The sequence below is a fragment of the Sardina pilchardus genome, chromosome 14 (assembly GCF_963854185.1).
Source record: "Sardina pilchardus chromosome 14, fSarPil1.1, whole genome shotgun sequence".
Classification (NCBI taxonomy): domain Eukaryota; kingdom Metazoa; phylum Chordata; class Actinopteri; order Clupeiformes; family Clupeidae; genus Sardina; species Sardina pilchardus.
This window is the reverse complement of record NC_085007.1, coordinates 11221110-11235550: the sequence shown is the minus strand read 5'-3', so window position 1 is coordinate 11235550 and position 14441 is coordinate 11221110. Positions and strand designations below refer to the sequence as shown.

The window sequence follows — 14441 nt, the reverse complement described above, 5'->3', positions numbered from 1 at the left end:
GCCCCCGCAGACGTGGACGGGGGGGATGCGGCCCCCTCGGCCCCCTCAGAGAGGAGCAGCCCGCTGGGCTCGCAGAGCACCCTGCTGGGCTCCTGCCCCACGCTGCTGGGGTCCTGTCCCACCCCTCCAGCGAGTCGGCTGGACGTCGAACAAGGTACTCCCCCGCCCCCTAGAGGCAGAAGAGGAGCCGAGTAGAACGCAGCCCAAATCGTCCAGCTCCCAACCTACTCGCACCTGTTTTTAGTTATTTTTTCCACACGTCCATTGCACAGTTAACGGTCAACATATAGTGTTCATGTTAAATGCATGCTACACTTTTTGTGTGCCTACCACTTATTTATTTACACATTTAAAATAAATACAATTAAGTACACATTTAAATACAATTACTTAATTTTTTGTGGATGCATAGCTGTGCCTTCTGCCCAACATACTTAAACATAATAACAGTTATGTATACAGTTAAACAGTTGTAAATAAATTAGCATAGTTATATTCTCCGATTATTTGGGCTCCTCATTGTCATTTCAGATAGCTAGTTTACTGATTTACTCATAAAGCTGACCCATATTCAAAGTCAGACTTGAGGCCTGTAAACTGTGTAATGTGAACGTGTGAGTTTATGAGTTGGCCTGCGTATGCCAGTGCCCCCCCCCCCCCCCCATTAGCTGCACTATCTGCATGCCAGAGCCCACTGCCTCTGTCCCCTTAGCCTGTCCTAGCACAACTAGCGTTAGCGTTAGCTGTGACCTTTGGCCTGTTCGCCCTTGAATGCATCCCCCTCAGCCCCTGGCTCTTCACTCCTCAGCTGTTATTCCATTTCCCTAACTCCTTGTATTCCCTTTACCGCTGTCTTTTATACTGGATCTGAGGAGTGCTGCCTTTCCCCTTGGTCCCCTTAAAGCTGGGTCTCAGCCTGCCCTCCCAGCACCTGGAGTTCCTCTTAGGATAACCTGATGATGTCTCAAACTTCCTATTCTCTTGTTCAGGGGGAATTCCATTCTTCCCAATTCCAGTTCTATTTCAGGTTCCACCCAGTTGCATTCCGGGTCCATTCTAGTTCCATTCTGAGAAGTCATCATCAGTATCTGTCATCTCCATGCTCCCTTTGCTTCCTGCACATGGTGCCTTGTGCATACTGTACTCAATGACTAACGCTGAGTCCTTCCTTTGATGCTCTTCCTGTGGCGAAAGCAAAGTTTTTCCCTCACTAACAGGAGATGTGTCCTGCCTTGAGAGATGCTGTGAATGTATGAAGCGTCTGCTCAATATCAGAACTACATCTGCCGTCTCACCTTCTCTTTTAGGCCCTTGGTTGCTCCTGTTTTGCATGAAACCTTTACGGATTAGAGCAGACCTTCAAATTATGTGACCCCCGTTACCTCCCCCACCCCCACCTCCCAGTCAGCTACTAGTGACTGGATCTGTGTATTGGGGTAGATCTCACTGTCACGTGTGTGTGTGTGTGTGTGTGTGTGTGTGTGTGTGTGTGTGTGTGTGTGTGTGTGTGTGTGTGTGTGTGTGTGTGTGTGTGTGTGTGTGTGTGTGTGTGTGTGTGTGTGTGTGTGTGTGTGTGTGTGTGTGTGTGTGTGTGTGTGTGTGTATTTGCCCCCGGTGTAGTTGCAGGCCGGTGGTGGGGCGCTAAGCGGATAGACTTTGCCCTCTACTGCCCGGACGCGCTGACGGCCTTCCCCACGGTTGCCCTGCCACACCTTTTTCATGCCTCCTACTGGGAGTCCACAGATGTGGTGTCCTTCCTGCTCAGACAGGTGATTGTCCCTAGAAGGTCCTCAATATCAGTGCACTGTGTATCTTACAAAACACTGTGTAGCTTACTGCTAGTACTATAATAAATACATATAATAAATGTGATTAGATATTGATATTACATACATTTTTTATATTGCACACTGCACATATACTTTCACAGTACAATTGCTTACACATGTGTATATTTCAAACTAGGTCAGACCTGCACACATACTCATATTATCACAAGAGAGGATATTTTTCTGGAACATTTACACACGCATACACACAGGAGCATACTGTACACTATAAAGTCTTCCGTTTACATTCTTCCGAGTCACAGTTTACAGTTTCATTGCTAGTGTATAATGCCGTGTAAATGTTTGCTCCATGTGCAGGTGATGAGGCACGAGAGCTCCAGCATTCTGGAGCTGGATGGGAAGGAGGTGACTGAGTTCACGCCCTCCAAACCGCGCGAGAAGTGGCTGAGGAAGAGGACCCATGTCAAAATCAGAGTGAGTTCTCTCAGTCTGAATAAATACATGCACTCAAATATAGCACGCACACACACACACACACACACACACACACACACACACACGCATACACACACACACACACACACACACGCACACACACACATAAACACACACAGTAAACACACACATAATCACACAAACACCAGAGTTTTCAGCTTAACTCTACTTGATTTTACTCAATATTATACAAACATGCACACCACACAATCAGTGGCTTGGGACAAACATCAGAGCCATCGCGGTTTACATTAACCCCTGAGGAACATGGTCATCTATACCAGTGCTGGGTGAGAAGCATTTCCTGTACTGACCCGTTTGTGTTTGCGTTGTAGAATGTGACGGCTAACCACCGCGTGAATGATGCTGTGTTCACGGAAGACGGCCCTCAGGTGGTCACCGGACGCTTCATGTATGGTCCGCTCGACATGGTCACTCTCACTGGAGAGAAGGCAAGTTGGACTTAGACACATGTGCATGCACACTTGTATGTGATACTATATACTACTGTAAGGTCTTCAGGTATTTCCACAAGTCACTAGTATGGGTAAAAAGATAAAGCTCTTTGTATACAGTGTTGGAAACACGTCACAACCCTTTTCACTTACACTACACCCTACAGTATGTGATTGTGTGTGTGTGTGTGTGTGTGTGTGTGGGTGTCTCTGTGTGTGTGTGTCTGTGTGTGCGTTTGTGTGTGTGTGTGCGTTTGTGTGTGTGTATGCCTACATACTGTACTGTGCGTGGTGTGTTTACTGCTGTGTTGTCCTGCCCATAGGTGGACATCCACATCATGATGCAGCCACCATCAGGGGACTGGGTGTACTTTGACATGGAGCTGACCAATAGCAGTGGCCGCATCTCTTACAGCATTCCTGAGAGCAAGCGCCTGGGTATCGGGGTTTACCCCGTCAAGATGGTGGTCAGGTGGGCGGCCATTATGTTGATACATTACTTTATTGAGAAAAGCAAAATGAACCCTGGGATTTAAAGATGTACTGTATGTGCTGTATGTACTTGATGTACTGTAAGTGCCCTTACGCTGACCAGTAGACATGTATCTTATCAATCAAGTATACTGTACTAGGATTTGTGAGGGACATAAACTGGCAATTGAGACTTCTCTACCTGGTTCAGAAAACAGCTTTGTTATAGTCTAGTATAGTCTAGTGTAGTATAGCAGTTCAGATAAAAGACCAGAATACTGTACGTGTGTTCAGATTTCTGCAGTTTACAGATTGATCCATGCAATTCTAAGCAAACAGCTCAAACAAAAACAGTTAAAAACCTTGATGATGATGTCCTGTTGTTTATGATTCATCAGAGGAGACCACACGTCTGCGGACAGCTACCTGACCGTGCTGCCCAGAGGCACTGAGTTTGTGGTGTTCAGTATCGACGGCTCTTTCGCCGCCAGCGTCTCCATCATGGGCAGTGACCCCAAAGTCCGGGCCGGGGCGGTGGACGTCGTCAGGTATGACTCGACCTCTCTGACTCCGCTGACTGACCTCTGACCTCTGATGCTCACACTGTGCACACCCCCTTAAGCAAAAACGTCCTATGGGATTCCAATAGCACAAACCTACAGTATAGGGCTTAGGAATCCTATAGGATTGTCCAAAAAAATATCCAAAATCTGATTGGAATCCAATAGGAATCTTTTGATAAGGGCAGTGACTCACGCATAGGTCTGACGTACAGTAACATGTTTTGCTGAGAAATTATCTGAAATAGAATGAACGAGTGCATGTCTTTATTGTCATGTACATAGAAATGTGAAAGTGCTTACTTTTTATCTTTTGTATTGCCCTCTATATGAAGGGCCTCTAAAATAAATGAAATAAATATCAAAATAATCATAAATTAAGACTGTTTCAGTTTCAGTTGTAGTTTCTTAACCATTTCATAATTTAGATTAAAGAAATTAAAATTAGGGAAAAGAGTGTAAAGTGTGTTTGTTTTGCGTCCTGCTCGGCCAGGCACTGGCAGGACCTGGGCTACATGATCGTGTACGTGACGGGGCGGCCGGACATGCAGAAGCAGCGCGTGGTGGCCTGGCTCTCGCAGCACAACTTCCCCCACGGCATCGTGTCCTTCTGCGACGGCCTGGTGCACGACCCGCTGCGACACAAAGGCAACTTCCTCAAGTCTCTCATCTGCGAGGTGAGTGTGTGTGTGTGTGTGTGTGTGATACACTTAGAGGGACATGCCATAGATAGACAAGAGGATACAGTATACAGTTCTCGGATGGACGAGTTAGACCAGTTAGCCTATTGCTAGCCTGGCTAGCTAAAAGGGACTTATAGGCTGACTGATATGTGTGTGTCTGTGCAAAAAATCCACTCAGACGACTAGAACTACAAGTCATTTATATGTAAGATATGTGTCGGTTTACCATACAGTATGTGATCCCTTCACACAGGGCACCAATCCTCGTGTATTTGGCATTCATGGGCTCTACAGTATATTTCCTTAATTTCTTTGTTGTTTGGCTCGTTGTTGTCCTGTGCAGGCTCACATGAAGATCTTCGCTGCATACGGCTCCACTAAGGATGTGTCCGTGTACACCTCCATCGGCCTGCCTCCCTCGCACATCTACATAGTCGGACGACCCACCAAGAAGATGCAGCACCAGTGCCAGGTAATTTGTTGTCAGGTGCCCAACTGCAGATTACTGAGAGAAAAGTCCTAGAAAGAAAATGAAAGTCCTAGACTGAGTAAACCCAGCCTGATCTGCTGGCGATTTGATTTTACCCTGCGGCTCAGGCTGGAAACCTCCACATTTTTCTATCCTACCTCCGTTACAAACACAACAGAGCGTTGGTCTGATTGGTTGAAGGACTATCCAGTGGCGTACAGAGCCATTTGAACTATGCCCGTTTATCGTGCCAGTTGAGTAGATTCCCCAGACTAGCCTAATGTTCAATCTTAAAATGATGAGCTTAGTCTGGCGATAGCCAGGCTATGAAAGTCCCAGACCGTTCAGTGTGGCACTCTTGAACAGCCCACTGGATTTCAGACGGCCCTGTGGTTTAACTTTCCAGTGATGTTTTTCCATGCTTTTCTTTTGTAACGTTGGTATGGTTAACATTGATGTAACAGTGGTGCTTCTGATGAGCTCTCTGCTCTTAGTGTGTGTCTATGTGTGCACTAGGGATGTAACGGTATGAAAATGTAACCTCACGGTTATAGTGACGTTTTCTCGTATTGTCGCTGTATTTTCAAAAATACACAGTAGGGACGTTGGAACTCATTTTCACCTGGGGGAGTAGATGCCCGCCACTCCCGTTCCTCATTTTCATATCAGAAAGTTGAAGCCACTGCTGATTGCTGAAAATGACATTCACATACTGTAGGCCTAATAATAATAAGCAGAAGTAAAATTACTAAAAAATTACTGTTGCTGGAGTGCGAAAGTCCCAAAGCTGTCCCAGAGCAAGTACACTTTCTGCGAGAGTAGAAAACATGCTATGTTTTATAAAGTATTGACATGCTAAAATTACTTATTTGTCTGCCTGATCCCGAACAGCTGTCTGAAAGTTATTGAGAGGGTATGTGGTAAACATTCTATTAATGAAATGGAATTGTGACACACTAATAAGACCCATAGATATTGCACACTACCTTCAGGCATTGTGCTATTACACAATCAAATTTCGACACTGCACACACTGCCTTACAACACAGGGACAAAAAGGGTTCAGTATTCATGAAGACACCACATCCTGAATGTGATCAGAATCGGGGGGAGGCCTTCTGCGGTCAGTCATGGGCCTATATGGAGCTTCTTGTGGGCAATTTGAAAACGACACCACAACAGAAAGCATTCAGAAAGTAGCAGAAAGTAGCATTCAGTGAATATCTCATTGAATATTTTGATAATGACATCTGCCCTGACTGTCAACACATTTTTGCTTAAATAAAAGTAAAATAAATAAATAGCTTGCAAGTAAAGTAGCTTACAAATGATAGGCTAGAACAGGCTACGTCATAACATATGACATAATCAAAACAACACAGCAACAATTTTAGCAAAACAAAGAAATGGGCCAAACTCTGTTTAGACTACCTGATAATCTCCATATACGCTGACTTCGTATGAGCCCATCAGAACCAATGAGAGTGACATCTGTCATTCCCTCTAAGAGCAAGGAGCGCAACATCAAACAGCTTGTTGGTATTTTGACAATGAGTGAGCGCATCTCTGCAGAAGTAAAGTGCTTGTGTGGAGTCTCTTGTCTTGATTGTGATATTTAGGGACATGCAGTACAGAGAGAGGTAATGCTGCATGGACTGGGCATGGCTTTGCCTCTACAGTTCACACTTGCATTTTAGCCATTTTACATAGTGTGGTTATAACCGCTGCGAAGTGAAAGCAGAAGTGCCAATCACCCTGTTACAAGTTGTTGAACCGCTGAAATGATTTTTGAAACATTATTTTAAGGTACAAAAAACTCTTTAGTGTTGCTTTAATGCCAACTGATAAGAAAATACGATTTAAGAAAAGTAACAGAAAATACAAAGCTGAGAAAAGACACGTGGCGCACACGGGGAAAAGTTAATAATTTAAGTTCATTGTGATCGCTTACACTGAGCAATACAGTTTTGGTCACATTCAAGATTTGACTGTAAGATTTTACATGTCACAGAAAAATGTGTAAGGAATATTGTTGATAAACATGCTCAAGCTGTCTCACATGTCACACACTAAAACGTCCAGAGATCATCAACAGGATACAATCATCAAGGAATATAAAATAACTAGAAATGCAATTCCAAGGAATTACCAGTGCATGAAAATGCAAAAATGTAGAAATAGATAATGTAGATATGGTTACTAAGGTGTTGCTAGGGTAGACATGGTGGTTGCATAATTTAATGAAAGTTGACAGTGTATCAGTAGGTTAAAAGTTGAATATGGATAGCTTAAAAGTTGTTGATAGACAATTGAATGATTGTTGATAGATAGTTTAATGGATGTTGATTGCAGCTAGGGTACTTAAGGTAGTCGCTAGGCTGTTGGTAGGGTACTTAAGGTAGTTGCTAGACTGTTGGTAGGGTACTTGATGTAGTTGCTAAGCTGTTGTTAGGGTAGTTAAGGTGGTAACTTTAGTGGTTTTCTAGAGAAGTCATGTTGGTTGCTATGGAAACTGATATAGATGCTTTATTTCAACGGTTGCTATGTTGGTTGTTAAGTAGGTGGAGGTTTAATATAGTTGGCTGGAGGCATAGTTGATGATAACTGACAGTTGGAATGGTTGATAGACATATAGTATAATGAATGATGATAGTTTAATGGATGTTGATGCAGAAAGTTTAATGAATGTTGATATTTTAAAAGTAGGCTAGATCGTTTAAAAGTTGTTCATAGGCTGATAGTTTAATGCAAAGATGTAAAATTGAATTCAGATGTAATATAAGAGACCCAGTTGATAATATAGTTCATGCATAATGAGGGAGCAAGAGAGATTAATTTAGTTTGAACATCTAAAATGTATGTGGTATCAAATTACATCAGTAAAACATTGTTGATTCATGGAATATTTTATTTTAAAGGTTATGATTTGTAGACTACTTCTATTTCAAATGATCAGCATGTAAAAGGTCTGATGATTAGATTCCTCCAAGATCATTAGCCTCAAATGCAATAAGCTAGAGACGGGTTCATAGGGCACAAATCTATACAAATCAAATAGCCTCTGGATGTAGATTTTGATGTTTCTGACCTTTCATTAAATAGATTTTTTTTATCTTTATCTTGATATTGAAAACAAGCAGTCTAAGGGCTATTTCATTATTTAGTTCAACTTTATTTTTTGTAATTTAAACAGCATAGACACCTGACATTGTCTCAAGGACATTAACATCCATTTTGAATATTACATGTAATATCAGGCAACCAAACTACTCTCAAGCACATATGTTAAGCTTGTGGGCAAAGTTGGAGGAGAATCAGTTTTTTAGGTGTCAGGGAAAAGTCAAGGAATTGTATATTTGACTTAGATTGGGAACCCTGATTTTGGTAACCTGTTTACATAGCACAATTGTTCATCATTTTTGTCCTAAAACATTCATCATATTTCATTACTGTTTTCCCATAATTCTAGTTGTTATAATGTTGATAATGGTTCAAAATTAGTAAAATGTGTCAGTTGATATAATGGTTTAAATGGAGTAAAATGTGTAAAATGACATGATGTACAAAAGATTTGATGTACAAAAACTTAATTAAGAATACAGAACACAGGATCATGATAACTGTAATATGTCTGTAGAACACCTGAATGGGCACAGTGCTGAGGATCAGAGATGAATATGTTATCCAACAATGTGTTCTTCTCAGTGGTGGAGGTGGTAATGAGATTTGTGAATCCTTTAGACTGGAACAACTCATAGATTGGCTTTCTTCCATTGGTCAACATGTCCTCATTAAAATCCCCACAGACTATAACTGGACTATCAGCAATAACATGTAAAGACTCCAGTAGATGGCAGAGATTTGGCAAAAATAGGTTCGTGTTGTAATCCGGTGGTCTGTAAATCACTGCAATTAGTTGTGGAACTGGAGCAACAAATTTCAAAACCAGGAATTCGAGATCAGTCACACCCTGTATGTATGGCATGTGATGGGCTTGAAGATGGCTTTTTACAAACATAGCAACTCCCCCACCATTTTTCTGTGCAAAATGTGAAAGAGTAGTGTATGACACATGTCTATTGCGCTTATACATTCGATAGTTCTCCAAATGGATATTTTCTGGGACAAATGTGCCAAAAAGGTGTGTTTCAGTAAAGCACAAAATATCTGCGAGGCTCAATTCATGATGTCTCTTAATGTCATCAATATGGGCTGACAGTCCTTCAGTGTTGTGATGGATTAGTGTTAAAGATGGTGATCTCAGAGTGGGGAGGCAGTGAAGAAGGGGCATGGCATTTCTAAAGTCGACTTTTTGCATACTGTCCACGGAAACGGTCACTTCTGGATCGGCATATATTTTGTTTTCATCAAAATCAACTATGCGTAGACCATGTAGTGAAGTCGTTCTGCTGAGAGCAACGTATGCCATGCCAGGTTCAAATATGCGCTGCAACGAGACCACTGCAGAAACTGTCGTCATGCCTTGACATTTATGTATGGTACAACCAAAGGCTAGAGTCATTGGAAATTGGTGACGAACCACACCCTTTTTACTAAGAGGTTCCTCTACTCTTTCAATGTACACCAAATTGTCCGGTCCTTCTGGTCCTTTATTGCGATGTCTTTGCCCTGCATTGGGACTGTCCAATTCAACACCAAGCATTTTTACAAGTGATCTGCCATCTTGGTCATGATAAACAATTTTACCAATCTTTCCAAATGAACCATTCACCAGTCCATCTTCCACATCTATGTTTCTTATTAGCATCACACGAGCACCATCAGCAACTTGTAGTCTGTCTGGTAAATCTCCTTTATGTCCTTCAAAAGGTGCACTCTGTCTTTCCATCCGACCAGTTCGTAGATCTTTCTTATAGTCATGTGCATCAATGTTGATCAGATCAGAGTATAGAGCAGATATTGTGTTTGCATTGTGTTGGTTTACTTCTTTATTAGTAGCAAAAACATGCAGAATGTCTTTGGGACAGTCATCAGGTTGACATATGGCCTGTGCAAGTAGAGCTCTGTCTGCTTCAGATAATGCCTCTCCTTTGCGTTTCACTCTTATCCTGTTGAGCAGCTCAGCAAATGGCACATCATCTTTCTGGCGCATGATTTCTGTGAGAGTGACTACTTGGAACCGATCCTTCCAGATATCAAGAACATGATCCTCAAACACACAGAGAGGTTTGGCTTTACCAGGGGGACTTATCTGGTTGAAATCGCCACAGGCAAGTATTGAGACTCCGCCAAAAGGTTTTTTGCTGCCTTTGATTTCTTGCAGTCTCCAATTGACATATGCAAAGAGTGATTTTGATATCATGGACACTTCATCAATGACAATTATTTCAACATTGGATAAGGTTGCTCTCACTTCATCTAGACGGTTTCCAAGGCACTGATAAGGTGGTTTAAGGCTTCTTGGTAGTTTCAGTACAGAATGCAGTGTCTTGCCAGATATGTTGTAAGCTGCTGTGCCAGTAAATGATGTGAGAAGGACAGTGGGCATGGACATGTCTCTTTCCTCTGTGATGCGAGGTAACTTGCGGAGTATCTTTGATGCCTCTGTGTAAATGCATTTGATGAGGTGTGATTTACCAGTTCCAGCTCCACCAGTGACAAAGTAAAAGAACTGAACGGCATTCTGTCCACATACGCGTCTCATGCACCATTTACGCACTGTGTAGAATATAGATGCCTGCGTTTGATTTAGATTTTGATACATGTTACGGACCACAGTGGGGTCTATTTGAGGAGCCTCAAACATTGGTGCTGCACTTCCTCTGTTTGTGGTACTTGAGCTGTATTCAGGAATGTCATCTCGTTCATTCATTTCATCTGGATTCATTTCCTCACGCTCAGAAATGCACTCAAGTCGAAGAAGCTCTGTCTCAGGTGCAAGTGTTGTCCATGCATCCTCCATAGGTCCATTTTCTTCTATGTTCTCAATAGCTTTCTCTATTGCATCACTGTTCTTTTCATATTGTGACCTGTTCTTCTTGACAACAGAAACTACTCTCTCATTATAGTCTCTTCCAGGAAGACATATATAGCCTGATGTATAAAATGACTCATACGTTGGAAATCCTGTGGGTTTCAGTTGTGAATCTGAACGATAAGGGAGGTACAGTTTGAGCAATGTGCCATAGAATTTCTCTGGAGTCTTTTGCTCAGAAAATCGGGCATATCTGATAATGGCAGGCTTTCCTCTTGTTCGCTTTTGAATGAAGCCCATTTCATTTTGAAGTGGTAAAACCTTTTTTCCTTCTTTCTGCCTTCCATACAAAACTCTGTAAGTGGAAGCAAACTCTGCCAAAAACATTGTTGCAAACTCTGGTGTATCTGGTCTGTTTTTGTATTTATCTGGCATTCCGGACATCCAAACATTCTCTGAATCAGGAATTCTGTTATTCAGGTATCTTAATGGGACACTCATTTTTAAAGCATTGTCATCAGTGGGTATAAATATCACATTTCGAGAGCAAGACTTCAGTTTCAAGCTACAGACTCGTGCAACAGCCTCTTGAACACTAACTTCTCTGTTTTTGGAGTATGCTTGCATGATTTGTTTCATTTCCTCAGTGTCAGAGGTATTGGATTGAGAAGTGTCAGACACAACTCTTTTCAAATACTCACTCATCTCATGTTCAGCTTTGGAAATGTATGATAAGATGTACATCAGACAGGAATAAGGGTTCAGGATGAACTGAATATCAATGTTTGCATTCCAGGCCCTTAACAAATGCTCGTTATAGCCATTAATCCAGCAGTCCTTTGGTTGACGTTTCATCACTAGCACACTGGACGTTGTTAATGAACTGACACAGTTTAGGTATTCCTCATAGCTTAAGTTGCATTGGGCAAGTAGCTGTGGGATGCTTTCAAACAATGTTGTGGAATTATTCAGCAATTCCCATAAAGGCCTCAGCTTAGTTTTAGCTTCTTCAGGAGACATGGAGGAGCGGTCATGATCAGATTCATCGTCAGATTCGTCCATGAGCTCTGCTGGCATGGGTCGTGTTATAAATGTGCTCTCGACAGGCTGTTTCGGGAATCCAAACCGGCAGTGCTTATTTCCTTTCTTACATGACTTTGAGTGCCTTTTGCTGTGGGTTTGCACCTCTGTCACTATTTTGAAAAGCTCAGGGTCAGTATTTGGGTCAGGCAGCTGACATGTTATGTACTTGTCCACAAATTCACACACTCTCTCATCTGGGTCATCTTCAAATACAGGTGCGTTCTTACACCAAACCAACATATGTATATGTGGCGAACCTCTAGCTTGATACTCCACTCGGAAAAAGTAGTCAATGACCTCACCAATGGGCTGTGCTGGTGACAAAAGTAGGTGTCTGAGAAGTGCATCAACACGCTTGTCAAACATGCGCATGGTGGTGACAGGGTTGCTACGTAAAATCTCACATTTTGATGCCCAGTCAAGCTCAGAAAAGTCAACCTGCTCTCCTTGCTGTGCCTTTATTGTTTGTATGACCTCTGGCCATCTCATTTCAGCAGCACTAAATGTACAGAAGAATGTTGGGGTACCCAGCTGGCGAAGCATTGCAAAGAGGTCTCTGAGTGTTCTTTCCCAGTATGCAGGAGTACCTCTCAAAGGTTGCATGAATCGCGTGGCATCTTTGTTCCGTATCAGTTTTTGCACTTCATGTTTGTCTCGGAGCAATCTGGCCGTTATTTTGCGTCCATCTCTGGTCATAGGTTTTCCTTTACGCAGTTGAATAGACATAGAAGACTTTGCTAAATGCATTTCTGTGATAAATTGTGCAAAAAATATATAATTGGAGTCAAGAGCAAATCGATTATCAACACAAAAGAGACGTGCATTGAAATATCTGCTTGGTGATAATTTCATTGGTCTTTGTGTTTCATCCAAAGTGTTCATTCCAGTGGGGAACTGTACAGGGAAAGCCATTGCCTCTAGTTTAGGAACTCTGAAAAAACTCACTGGTCTGTTTCCTTCAGCTGGTGCCACAGTGAATACACCTTCACCAAATGTTATCATTTCCTGTGCAATATCAGCTGGCTGTAAGCATGAATCTATAGAGCATCCACCATTTTGTTGACTTGTGTCCTGCTCAGTGTCAAATGAATCCTGGTTATCATGTAACTCGTGGGTTTCATTATTAGGCTGATTGACTGCACTATTTATCTCTGAATGTTCTGGGTCAGTAATGTCAAACTCATCCACTGCATCAGTGTCCATTAGATCAACTTCCTCTACAGCACTGATGTCATTTTCATCTGCCAAGCTATTCATTCCATCCCCAGAAGCTTGTGTATCATTAGTTATGGTAATGTCCTTGTACTCTGAATGCATCTCTTTCAGTTTGGATAAGGCACGTAATACTTTGGTCATGTCTACAGTTTGGAACTGGTAATGCCCTGTATAGTTCATTCTTCTTTTCAACTTCACTTTCAAAAGCTGTGACTGGCTACTGGGTCTAGGCAAAGCGTTGACTGTTGATTCTACCTCTGAAGGGACACACACAACTCCACCATGTATTAATTTCTGCTGGCCTTTGGGAAGACTGATTATTTTTGCAAATGGTATGTATCGTGCAATGATGTGCCGTTCAAGTATATTAAGATTACTGAGCTCTGGAGGAATTGGTGATAGCTCTAACATATTGTTTACAGCAATTGCTGGCATTTTGCCCATCTTTAAGTGTTCATGACAGCTGTAACAAATCCACTCTGTCTTTTCATCTGATGCACAACATGGTTCAAGTCCACTGCACTGATCGCTGCATATATGTACATATTTGCCTGTTAAGCATCGATCAACCATGCGTCGATTCTTTCGATAACATTCATAATTGCACTCTTTTACCTGGTTATAAAACAAAGCTCTGTGACACACTGTACACGCAAATGTAGGGCCGTTCTGTACATGCATTTGAAAAGATGCGATGGCATCATGCAAAAGGGTGCTTTCTACTGGTGTGTCCTGTTGTTCAACCTCTTGCTCTGATTGAAGTCTGGACTGTTGTTCAACCTCTTGCTCTGATTGAAGTCTGGACAGGTGTGTAAGATGACGGTACTTGCGCTGTATATTTAAAGCACACCGCATTTTGCTAAGCATTCTCTGGAAACTGTTATTTAGGCCCACACCTGCAGTTTTCCTTTTTTGTAGAGAACGATAATGCCTGTAAACAGGATCATTTCTGTATCTGTCAGTAAAGGTTTCCTTTTTTTTCTGCCTGTATGTTGGATCATTTGCATAGTGATTTTTCATGGTCAACTTCTGTCTTGAACGATAGGTTAAATCATGGGCATAACGTTTCTGTATGTACGCCTGCTGCCTTGATCTAAAATTCAGGTCACTTGAGTAACGTTTCTGTATGTAAGCCTGCTGCCTTGATCGAAAATTCAGGTCACTTGTGTAACGTTTCTGTATGTAAGCCTGCTGCCTTGATCGAAAATTCAGGTCACTTGAGTAACGTTTCTGTATGTAAGCCTTCTGCCTTGATCGGAAATTCAGGTCACTTGAGTAACGTTTC

At 42.2% G+C, this 14441-nt stretch overlaps 1 protein-coding gene across 1 annotated transcript in view; it reads left to right on the top strand.

Annotated features, from left to right (window-relative positions):
- Nucleotides 1–14441, top strand: part of LOC134100722 (membrane-associated phosphatidylinositol transfer protein 2) — a 78668-nt gene that overhangs the window by 45094 nt on the left and 19133 nt on the right. Inside the window, exons 17-23 of the mRNA XM_062554111.1 lie at nt 1621–1769; nt 2148–2264; nt 2621–2737; nt 3064–3212; nt 3610–3759; nt 4265–4448; nt 4798–4926. Of these exons, the coding sequence (XP_062410095.1) occupies nt 1621–1769; nt 2148–2264; nt 2621–2737; nt 3064–3212; nt 3610–3759; nt 4265–4448; nt 4798–4926 (995 nt within the window). The remainder of the gene's footprint in view (nt 1–1620; nt 1770–2147; nt 2265–2620; nt 2738–3063; nt 3213–3609; nt 3760–4264; nt 4449–4797; nt 4927–14441) is intronic.